This window comes from Etheostoma cragini, chromosome 8 (assembly GCF_013103735.1).
Source record: "Etheostoma cragini isolate CJK2018 chromosome 8, CSU_Ecrag_1.0, whole genome shotgun sequence".
Taxonomy (NCBI): domain Eukaryota; kingdom Metazoa; phylum Chordata; class Actinopteri; order Perciformes; family Percidae; genus Etheostoma; species Etheostoma cragini.
In genome coordinates, this window is record NC_048414.1 from 22,450,848 (window position 1) to 22,463,303 (window position 12,456).

The window sequence follows — 12,456 nt, forward strand, 5'->3', positions numbered from 1 at the left end:
TGTTTGAATTGTCTTATAGTAATCCAATCCTTCATTCTACAAATATGTACATGAAACACACACACACACACACACACACACACACACACACGCTTGTTTGAATTGTCTTATAGTAATCCAATACTTCATTCTACAAATGTGTACACACGCAAACTGTCACTCTTTGCATACAACAATCCCCCTTGAGCAGATCAAGGGGAAGGTGCAGATAGAAGAAAATGGAGGACGTAGGGAACATAACATATGGAAACAGGAACAGGGAGATTAGGAAAAAGAGATGGATGTTACAAATGACTTTGATGGTTGTTCGAATCCAGCACAGGAATGGCGGAATCTGCCACTACCAATTAAAGATTAGTTAGAGAAAGTTACAATCAATATTTGTATAATAACAATGTATAAAATGACAATGTGAAAAAAGGTGAATTGAAAGTGCTTGAAGTGATGAACCTGAATGCCCCCTCGTAATTTTTATTTCCTTTTTGTCTCCAAAGCTTTATGCTTGTTTGAGGTTGTGGATATTTCTGTTGCCTTTTTGTATTTTTCAGTTGCTGTTTCCTGTTTTGCATGTTGATTGTATTTATGGAGTATCTTTCTGTTCTCCTGTTCTAATTGTGTATCATTCTGAGGACTGTTTATGTTTCTCTTTGGATGGTGTATGAGTGTTTTATTTTGGTAGTCTGGTTTTCTGTCGTGTCTTGTCTAGTTTTGCTTCCTGTGATTCCCCGCCTGTCACCTGATCCTTGTTACCCCTGTGTATCTAGGTTCTGCATTTCTTTTGTCTGTTGTCAGATCATTTTGGGTTTGTTCTTGCTAATGTGTTGTCTCTGTCTTCCCTGATGTATCTGGGCTCTCGTTTTGTTATCCTGATTTGATATGATTAATTTTATTTTCACAACAAAAAAATGTAAACAGTGTTTTGTGTTTCACAAAAAGATGTGATGGATATTGCCGAAAACCCCTCAAGGGGCTTAATAAGTGGCTATCTCCATAGAAACAATTATATTTACCAATTTAAAAATATTTATATATTATTATTAAATTGCATTATCCTGCTTTTTCCCTTTTCTGCATTCTGGACTTAGTTTTTTGTCGACCTCCGTTTGAACTGCTTGTGTCCTTTGTTTTTTGCATTTTTGCATTTGCGCTGGTTTTTCTGTTACTAAATCCTCAACTCCAACTTTCTCCCGCCTGCCTGCCTCCTCTTTGCGTTTGGGTCCCCTGATCCCCCTCATAGTAACAGAATGATCTGATCACATGGACCCGGCAGAGAGACGTTAGTTCAAGGTAAAGGAGTTGGAGTTCCGTCAAACTGTGGAGTCATATTCACGCGGATCCAGCCCAGTTTTCCCCTACTGTGGAGAGGCTTGTCATACAGACGCATTCGTTGTTGGCGAGACCTTGGGTGAGTCACTTTGTTCCCCAGCTGGAGGAATTTAAAGGAGAATTCCAGTCGATTCCAACACATAGCTCTGTAGTTTTTAAATTTGGAGTGCTGTCAGTAGAGAGAAATGAAACCAACTGGTGCTGCCTACACCGAGTTATCCTCCTGCAAGAGTTAGCACCCTACAAGCTTTAACAAGGCAAGTTTTAAACGTGTTTTTAGCCTCTAAACATGATCAAAATGTCATTAAAAGTGGCTACCCATGTGCAGTGATTCCTTCCCAGTGACCACAGTGAATCTGGTTGCAGTAGTGTGAAAATAATGCATGAAAGCTGTGCTAATTCTCTGTTCAGTTCCTGTGTTGAGACGGCCGTTAAAGAGCTTAGGGACCATCTACTAACTACAACACGAGACAAGATTACAACACTAATAGATTTAAGGTAACAAGGTATCTTAACGCTATGGTGCGTAGTTTCTGTAGCCCCCACAAGGAATTCGCCTTGTGGCAACAGTGCGACAGTGGCGAGGAATCCTCGCCACTGTCGCACTGTTGCTTGCTCTGGAGGAAACTACTAGAACTGTTGGGTCCTTGTAAATTCTGGAGTGTGGTCTATCTGTATAGTGTCTTGAGATAACTCTTGTTATGAATTGATACTATAAATAAAATTGAATTGAATTGAATTGAAGGAATTCAAAGTAAAACAAAACTGTCGGCACATCCACATGATACAAGCCTTCCGTGATCGTGCATGCGCCCCCACCCCTTGCAGCAGTGTCTTTTCTGCTGAAAACCACTTCCAGCAGGTTGAATGTACACGCCATAACAACAGTCTTTCACTAATTGGACAGCGTGTAGTTTCCATGCACAGATAATGATAATGTCGTGAAACAGGGACACCGACGATCTAGTAGACTCATGTTTAGCTTTAGGATTGATCAGGCTGAACTGACTGAAGGAGGAGACGACATGTGCAGCTGCTGCCTGCCTCGTCTTGTATAATCAGGACATACAGCAGCGTACATCTTCATGGTGAACTGTTCCAAAAGCTGTTTAAATAAGAAGTGTTGATCACAGTATGCCTATCTCTTATTACTAGCTGATGTTCTAACCTGCATGGTCGGTCAGGTTAAAACATCATCAACAGTCTCTACAGGGCTTGTTTATATGGCAAGTTTGCAGGTCAAATTTCAACATGATTATACAACATAGATAGTCCAAGCTCAGACACTAGACACCACTCTTCAATTCATCCACATCATACATATGCTTTAATGGAAGTGAATGAGATGAGGGGCAAATGTCTCCAGTCTTTTAATTTTTGCTACATCTTTGGAACAAAGTAATCAGTGCCATGTGTCCTCACATCTGATCTCATGTGATCACATGTTAGTGAAACAGTGTGGTCCATGAGATATGTAGCCACAGTATATTTTACCACGTGAAGTCTCTTAGACCCTTCTATATTTTTTTAATTTCCTGGAAAGGCTTTTCTTTGATTTGAAACATGTGACGAGGGAATCTTAGCATCAGATTTATCAATATTTGTGAACTTCTGATGAAAAGGAAGAGAGAGGACAGAGGAGAGTAGAAAAAAAAGAGTAGGACGAAATGATGAAAGAAGCAGAAGAAGAGAGATGAGCAAGTTTTACATCAAAAAGAAAAGGAGTAATGGAAGGACGACAGAGATAATACAGTAATGACTTGAGAGACATGAGAAGTAAGAGAAATGAAGAAATGGAAGGAAAGAAGGGGGGATGATGGAAGTAGGAGGAAGAAGGGAAAAGCGGATGTGTGTGTGTGTGTGTATGTGTGTGTGTGTGTGTGTGTGTGTGTGTGTGCGTGCGTGCGTGCGTGCGTGCGTGTGTGTGTGTGTGTGCGTGTGTGTGTGTGTGTGTAGCGGTAGAGACTGTGGTCCCTGTGAGTCAGATGGGGAGGAAAGGAAGGAAGAAGCTTTTAAACCTACTTTTAAACCTATTTTAAAGGGGCTGTACTTGACATTCAGAACATTACTACAACAGCACAGAAATATTTGCTATATGTAAAGATATAGTGGAGTAATGGCGGGAAGTCACACTCCCTCTGTTTGTGTAATCCAAGCTTCTGTGTTCCTTTCATAGGCGGTCTGCCGTGCATGCACGCAGCCTGTGGAAAAACAAAGGTAATTGATATATTTTCTTTTAGTACTGTGAGTACATCCCCTTTAATGAGGAATCTTTCACTTTATGTCTGTGCTGCATTAAAAAAAAAAAAAATTGGAAATTGCTGCAGTCGGCCCACTGAGTGGAAACTTAGAGAGAGAGTGAAGTTAGGAAGCGTTTCCTTTGGTGAACAATTAAAAGCCAAATATATTTTGCCTCTCGCCTGTGGACTGCTTTTATTGGGATTATTGGGATGACGCAGAGACGAGACCTCTCCAAGACTTGGAGCTTTTTGAGCCAAATCAGAGGTGACAAACTGATACTCAACTTGAGAGAAGTGGAGGTCAGACATGTTACAAAAAATAGTTTAACATTTTGGGAAATATATTTATTTGCTTTCTTGCTGAGACTTCAATGAGAAATTGAAAAGACTGTCTCATGTCTGAACAGCTAAAAACGTAGCTGGAGCCAGTCACCGGTTACGTTAGCTTAGCTTATCATAAAGACTGGACACGGGACTCTAGTGTGGCTCTGTCCAAAGGTAACAAAAGTTGCATACCAGCAAATCAAGTTTACTCAAATACACATTATATCTTTTTTAATTAATCCATACAACCTAAGGTGGCAGCAGGCAATCAACAAAGACTCCAAGGAGCTAATGGTCTCGGCCAAGAAAAAGTAACACATAACCCCTTCATTTAATTCAATTTTATTTTATTTTATTCATAGTATCAAGACATAACAAGAGTTATCTCAAGACACTTTACAGATAGAGTAGGTCCAGACCCCACTCTATATGTTACAAATACCCAACAATTCCAGTTATTCCCCCAAGAGCAAGCAGTTAGAGTGGCGAGAAGCCAACTGTTGTTTTTACACATCTGTGGTCATGGCCGAGGGAACTAGGGGTGCGGAAGGTGCTGCAGCAGCCCCTAACAAAAGGACAAACAACTACAACCATAATTTAAAAAACAAAAACATTTATTTTTAATAACTTGATTATTAATGTTAACCTAATCCCTTTCATTAAAAATTAAATGTAATATATTTTACAATTTGGTAAGTAAGCGATAAAGACATAATTTAATTAGAATGAATCAGCTGATTTTGCCAAGAGCGAGGCGCGCTGCTGGCCTCTGACGCTAATGAGTGAAGAGAGTTGTGGGAACTTTCCCAGGGGGTCAACAGTACAGAAGTTTGCTAGCCATGCCACAAAAGCGCATTTTGGATTTCTTTATAACTCAACCACCGGCTAAAAAGCCGAAAAGATCAGAGGCAGAAAACTCAGCAACTGTAACCAAAAGAAGGGGCAGCACCTCTCCACCCCCACACTCCCAGAGCAACCTGCTAGCAACAGACGACCAGGCAGCTAATGTTGTTAGCCAAGCAAGCCGCACCTCTCCACCTCCATAGTCCTAGAGCAACCTGCTAGCAACAGACGACCATGCAGCTAATGTTGTAAGCCAAGCAAGCCGCACCTCTCCACCTCCACAGTCCTAGAGCGACCTTCTAGCAACAGACGACCAGGCAGCTAATGTTGTTAGCCAAGCTAGCAGCACCTCTCCACCTCCACAGTCCTAGAGCGACCTGCTAGCAACAGACGACCAGGCAGCTAATGTTGTTAGCCAAGCTAGCAGCACCTCTCCACCTCCACAGTCCCAGAGCGACCTACTAGCACCAGACCACCAGGCAGCTAATGTTTTTTAGCCAAGCTAGCAGCACCAGGGCACCCACGGAGGGAACCTTAACAACGTCAACGCAGCCTTGGGGTCACACTTTTCCTGGTAGACGTTTTGGAGATGAGGATTTTGTTTGGTGTTTTTTGTGTTCTTACTGCAACATAAGGTGAGAATGCTGGTTTACTATTATGCTGCCGCCGTGCAGTAAATTGAAATCAACTGTTCAGTAACAGTTCAACTTAAAGTTTATACGAATTATTGGAGATAATTGTGTTTTTTGCACGCGTGTAAAACCTTCTTATTGGAAAACCAGAATGAGGTTGCACATATATTTAATTATCCTACCACATATGATTAAGCCCTGTTGAGAACTGTTAATATACAGTCCAATATCTTCATGCCTTAAATTTGCTATTGCTGTGCATTTCTCTATTTCAATGTTTGTGTCAGGACATGGCTTGCTTTACTTTTATTGGATTTAATATAATTCAGTGATGTGTTTAGTGGCTCTGTTTTTTAACTTGTAGTAGGCCTATTCCGTGCCTTTGTCGCAGCCCTGTGCCTATACTGTGTTACCCCTGAAAACTTCTCTGGAAATTTGTCAGCACCCCCAATTCAAAATATATTCCCGGGGCTCTGTCCGTGGTAGACATTGGCATGGTTAGCATTATCACTGTGAACATGTTAGCATGTTCGCATCAGTATTTACTGTATCTAGTGAACAACCTTACAGAGGTGCTAGCATGGCGTTCTTGTTGTGTACATAGTGTTTTGTAACGAGCTGATTGGACTTAATGACTTATTAGACGTAAATTTGCAAAATTGAATTTTCGGTTATTAGAGTTCTCAACCAAAACAGTAACAAAAGACAGTGAAAATGCTGATATTGCAGTAAGTCTTTTTCAGGTATCGATTCCTTCAATGTTCCTCTACAGGAGGTTTTTACTGGCTGAATTATCCGCAGAGGTCTTTTCAAAACAAAACAAGAAGAATAACGCGGTTCCTTGTTTTACGGATGCGGTTTGGCTCGTCAGCGGAGGGTCTTTGAGCCGAATCCCCACTAACGTTCGCTCAGCTTGTTTCTGTTAAAACTTAAAGGTCCCATTACATGGTGCTCTTTGGATGTTTTTATGTAGGCCTTAGTGGTCCCCTAATACTGAATCTCTAGTCTATTTCCCAAAATTCAGCCTTGGTGCAGAATTACAGCCACTAGAGCCAGTCCCACAATGATCTTTCCTTAGGACGTGCCATTTCTGAGTCTGTAGCTTTTGAGGAGGAAAGAGAGGGGGCGAGGTGGAGGCTGGTGGTGTGGCCTTGACCAGCTGCCACTTTGCTTGAAAGCCATGATGTCTCTCTTTTTCTCATGGGTGGGCAAATTCTCTTGGCGGCCAAGCAGAGAAAGTGGAGTTACCATGCTCCTTGTGACCTCATAAGGGGCAAGATTCCAGATCGGCCCATCTGAGCTTTCATTTTCTGAAAGGCAGAGCAGGATACCCAGGGCTCGGTTTACACATATCACCATTTCTAGCCACCGGGGGACCGTAGGCAGACTGGGAGAAGGCTTATTAATGTTAAAAAAACTCATAAAGTGACATTTTCATGCCATGGGACCTTTAAGATCCAGACTTCAGGAGGTTTTTATCAGAAGCTGAATTATCTGCAGAGGTCTCCTCCTCTCCGAAGCAAATGGACCCAGTGATGAAAACGGAAACGTTGAATAAAGAAGTTTTACGTAAAAAAAAAAGAAGCTCAGATCGTTTCTCTGCTAACTTTAGAACCAGACTAAAATTCTTCATTACGTCAAAATCCATAGTTGAAAACGATCAAGATCTAAAAAGTGTATTGTAAAAATGTGCCAAAATTTGTATTAAAAGTAACTTTATAACAACTTCTGGCAGTCCAAACCAACAATGTTGACGCATGCGCTAGGAATTATTGCACCAATGAAACAAATTAAAATTACAGATTTCTTTGGGTTTGAAAATTGTTGAAAACATTTGGGATATTTTAAGTAACCAACACAACTCGACAAAATATATGTGCATACGTGCAATCCAGTAATTCCTTCCAAGTGGACACAGTGAATCTGACTGCAGTAGAAAGGCATAAAAGTTGTGTTAATTCAGCCAGTGCACAGACCTGCTTATTTCCTGTTTTCTGGTAAAGTCTTAACACAACTTGCATTCCTTTCTGTCACATCTACAGCAGTCAGATTCACTGTGTTCACTTGGAAGGAATCACTGCACACGGCTATGCACTGGTAGTGACATTTTGAACATGTTTGGAGGCTAAAAACAAATTTAAAACTTGCCCTGTTTAAGCCTGTTGGGTGCTAGCTCTAACAGGAGGATAACGATGCAGACAGCACCGGTTTCATTTGTCTCACTACTGACAGCACTACACATTTAAAAAACAAAAACAAAGCTACATGTTGAAATTGACCGGAATTCTCTTTTAACGTTACTTCCTCTTCATACAAAGAGATCTCTCCGTTGCATTTATTCCTTGGCAACATGCTGCACACCTCCCTGTGACAGGTGCATCTTGGCTAGCAGCTCCTCCAACCTTTAGACACACCAGCTAGCAAGAATGCACTTCCCTCTGTGAAACTTTATAATAGACGACCACATTATTTGTTTTCTATTAAAAACGTATACCTGTTATGTAACTTACAATGATGGGAGACTTGTGCGCTTGAGGGCTTGACCACCAACGTCCTAATAATGTCCTTTAACACTGATGGCTTAGAGTGGGGACCTTCAGAGCATTTTCTTCTTTCTTTTCTTTTTATATACGTATAACTTCTTCTTAAGAAGGACATTACTGTTGTTGCCAACTTGGCCTTTTTGTTGTTACCATAAACTGTAAATATTAACAGTCTATGGGTGTGACTGATTTACCTCTAGTCTCTAATCTAAAAAAAAATTAAAATGTGTTATTTATTGCTGCCTTTTGAGTGTTCCCATGATTTCATACATTAGCAGTTCAATTTATTAATGAATCATAATGTTGAAACCGTGATTATTTTTCAATCTATAATCATACCAACCGAATAATATAATCATTGCATCCTTAGTGTGGACTAGCCAGACCCTCTTCCACAGCGCAGTGAAAGAGGGTCTGACCTTACTTCCTGCTTTGATCCCTTCATAACTACTAAAGTCATTATAAACGTAGATATAGGGCGTTATTGCTGCTTAAACAAACGACTTATGTGGGCGTTTTTCCAGAGGCTTTATTATTCACCCCGGTGCTTTTCCTGCTGTGACATGAAAAAATGCCTTTTTTTGTGGTTATTACAGATTTGGGGTTATAATGTAATGAGTATATCATTTCCTTGTTTTTCTTTATTTCCAGAGACACCTAGGAACAACCCTCTGGATGCTGCTGAGCAGAGCACCCCACATGAAACATGTTCAAATCAATGTGCCTGGATTTGTGCATTTGTACTCTCTCTTCTGCTTTTTATCCCTCCTTTATTTCCTTTGAGAAGCGTTTTACAAAAAGATTTATTTATTTTTTGCAACATTTGCACAACGTTTTATAAATATTGTGAATTGTCTCCCCCGGGACTGGGACATTGGATGTTTTACACTGACACACTCTTGTATGACAGGAATAGGAGCACGCCGTTGTAAAGAACCATAGTGATCAAAGGCAGCTATTAATACCAGTTCTAATTATAGGCTATTATTAATCTTAGCCAATTTATGTTATAATAGTTTGTCTCCGTGTATTGGAAGGTCAAAGGTAACAGGATGCTCATGGACACATCAACCTCACATCAACACACAGAGTTTTATAGGAACAAAGATATTTGTATGTAACGACCAGCCCATATTAAGACATAAGGAGCCTCCGACTCCCAGCGTGCCGGTGCTGAGGGACAGAGTGAGTGAAAGAGACGCCAGCAGCAGCAGAGGAGCGTGTCCCGGTCAGGTGGCGCTGAACCGAGCCTCCAGAGACTCTGCTTAGCAATAGGAGGGGCACAGATGTGATTCATTCATCATTTATCTCCATCGGTGCGACTCTTTCTCCCCCCCCCCCCCCCCCCCCATCCACACTACTTTGACATCCGTAGTAGCATTATGATCAAAGATAACAACGATGATGTTGAATTTTTAACAAATACTGTAGTTTAAAGTTGTGGTTCAGAGCCCCAATTCAATATTTTTTCATTAAAGACCCACTCCACCAAGTTCAGCTGACTCGTCATGATATTTTCCGTGTTGAGTATATGATTGATTCATTATGTGTATTTTGGACATGTGTTACTACAGGGACGGTTGTAACAGTGGAGACACTATATTAAAATCCATTTTGCAACCTGTACATATTTTTAAAAAAAAGAACTTAAATAAATGCTTTCAGGAGTTGACAGATTGAAGTTTACAACATAACTTAATAGTTATTCCAGTGTACATGGTTCTTGAAGTATTGATAAAAATTGCAAAAAGTGTTACAACTGTCCCTGATCTCCCCTATAAGGAGAAAACAGCCGTGTAACGTCTTCTGTAGCTTCTGTGCAGATTTTTAACAGAAATGATTTGATACAAACTGTGGGCACTATCGGACAAGGACAGTAATGAAAGGTGTAATCAAGTTGCATTGTGGGAAAGGGTATGGTCCAGGGTTTTTGGAACTGATTTTGACCTTCTTTTTTTATCGGTCTTTTGTAAGTCCACAACTTTAAGGAAGTGCAGTACAACATTGCTGTTATGCCCCTTAACCAATTTTTCTTTAATAGCCCGTTCATTTAACTTGCAAGGTGATAGGTGGGAGTCACAGGAGGACCCTCTACTATCGGTGTCTCCCATCGTCCGCCTACTTAACATGGATGGATCTACTGCTGCACTATTATACATGTACAAGTTATCTCATCAAAGGTATTAAAGGCTTCGGGGACATATGAGTAAATGAAATTTTAGGAGATATATTCCCATCTAACGCAGGAACGAGCCTGCTGGATCCACAACCTTTAGGCAGTTTTGTTGGAGACCTGTGCCGGATCGGATTGCTCCTGCAGCAGCGATGCTGCAGACCAGCGGGAACAGCTACGGGACCCTCGAACTTGCAGAGCAGAGTAATGTCTAGAAGATCGGGGGACGGAGGGGGGACGGGGGACGCGGTCTTTAACAGAAGACTATCTGCAGTGAGCAGGCTTAATAATCAGGTCAAAGTCCAGATCTGCATCTTAGCCTACTCACAATGACTCGCAGCCACAACTACTCCAAACATGCCCGCCAGCCTACTGACGCGTAAGATGCGCTTTGTTCAGGAATACAAGTTTGAAGAGAATCGCTCTAATATGTTGCGTGTAGATTACTTACTTAGAAGCAGAGCAACAGGCAAGAAGAAGAGGCACGCGGAGTTCATCAGAGATGTCATGCTGAGCCGACAAGGCGTCCTCCGCGCTCACAGGTTTCAGGCGTGCGCCGAAATCCCGAAGTAGTTCTTCCAAAAGAAAAAGGCAAGACACGCTGTCCCGCTGCTCGGTGCTGGTCAAAGTGTCTCCCTCCCGTCCGCGGTGCAGCTCTGCAGCCTTCTACAGTCGGTGTGAGGGGGGGGGCGTCCACAGCGCGCTCATCCGCTCTGCTGGAGGGGAGGGCGCATCCGCGCCTATAGGAGGAGAGGAGAGGAGAGGAGAGGAGAGGAGAGGAGAGGAGAGGAGAGGAGAGGAGAGGAGGAGGGGAGGAGAAGTGGGAGTAGAGGAGAGGAAAAGGAGGAGGAGGAAAGGAAAGGAGGAGGAGGAATGAGAGTAGAAAGGGTAAAGAGAGGAGATGAGGTAGAGAAGAGAAGATGATAAAGGGAGAGGAGAGTAGATGAGGTAGAGAAGAGGAGGAGAGGATAATGAGGAAGGAGAGGAGATGAGGTAGAGAAGAGGAAAGGATAAAGAGGAAGGAGAGGAGGTAGAGAAGAGAAGGGGATAAAGGGAGAGGAGAGGAGATGAGGTAGAGAAGAGGAGGAGAGGTCTACGGCAGCTCACAGAGTCCCTGATGAGCAGTGATGGAAGAAGTATTCAGATCCTTCACTTAAGTAAAATTACTTATACCACACTGTAAAAAATACTCTGTTCCAAGTAAAAGTACTGCATTGAAAATGTTACTTAAGTAAAAGTGTGTATGTATCAATAGGAAAATGTACTTAAAGTATTAAAAGTAAAAGCACTCAACATAGAAAAACACATTTTAAAAACTGGAAACGATCAAATGATTTCTGTCAATGAACAAAGTGTTAAATCAGCTAAGGATTTCAGCTCTATTTATAGGACTGTATATTGGTAGTTTTATTTGTAATAAAATCTTGTATTTTATAAACTACATGTGTTTTGTTTGCAAAAATTTTAATTTGAAAAGTAACTACTAACTAGCTGTAGTGGAGTAAAAAGTGTACTATGTCTGTCTGAAATGAAGTAGAAAGAGGCTTGAAAAGAAAAGACTTTAGTAAAGTACAAGTACCCCGAATTTGTAATTAAGTATGGTACTAGAGTAACCAAGAAAAACAAAATCCTCAGCAAACATATCTATGAAAAATTATTGGAGCCTAAATAATTCAAATACAGAACAGTATGAAGGAAGTTCAAAAAAAAAAATTCTGGTCCTACTCCCCTTTTCTATTTTGTAGTTTAATTACAAAACAATTTAATTTTTCACGTATAAGCCTACTTATAGTATCAGAGTCTTGTTATTCAGTATAAATACCATTGTGATTGATATATTATTAATGATGACATTATTAGATGGTTGTAGAGATGGAGGAAAGAAGAATAAAACATCTGCTTTATGACCTCATAGACAGGCACACTGCTTTATTTTTTTTATAAGAGCCGATATTGGTTGGGAACGAGGAATTTGATCAGTAACATGTTTTTGTAAGCTAACCATTCAGTATTTTCATTGTAAAATATTTTTGTTAAAAGCAGTTGAGTGAAGAAAGTGGCGTATGCATTATATTGTAGTCCAGTAAAAGTATAAAGGAGCATGACGTGGAAACACTCAGGTAAACAACAAGTACCTCAAAATTGTGCTTATGAGCAGTACTTGAGTAAATGCTTTTATTTACCTTCCGCCACAGTGGACCACTGAGGTGTCCATGAGCAGGGCTCTGAGGTCCTGCTGCAGGTTCAATGCTGTTCTGAGTTTGTCTCTGGAAGGAAACAAAGCAGCTCACCTGAACTACACTCACCGGCCACTTTATTAGGTACACCTGTCCAACTGCTCGTCAACACTTAATTTCTAAGCAGCCAATCACATG

General features: G+C 41.0%; 1 protein-coding gene across 1 annotated transcript in view; it reads right to left on the minus strand.

Annotated features, from left to right (window-relative positions):
* Nucleotides 1-10,777, minus strand: part of nrn1la (neuritin 1-like a) — a 78,742-nt gene extending 67,965 nt beyond the window's left edge. Inside the window, exon 1 of the mRNA XM_034878838.1 lies at nt 10,533-10,777. Within this exon, the coding sequence (XP_034734729.1) occupies nt 10,533-10,590 (58 nt within the window). The 5' untranslated portion in view covers nt 10,591-10,777. The remainder of the gene's footprint in view (nt 1-10,532) is intronic.
* Nucleotides 10,778-12,456: the final 1,679 nt, after the last annotated feature.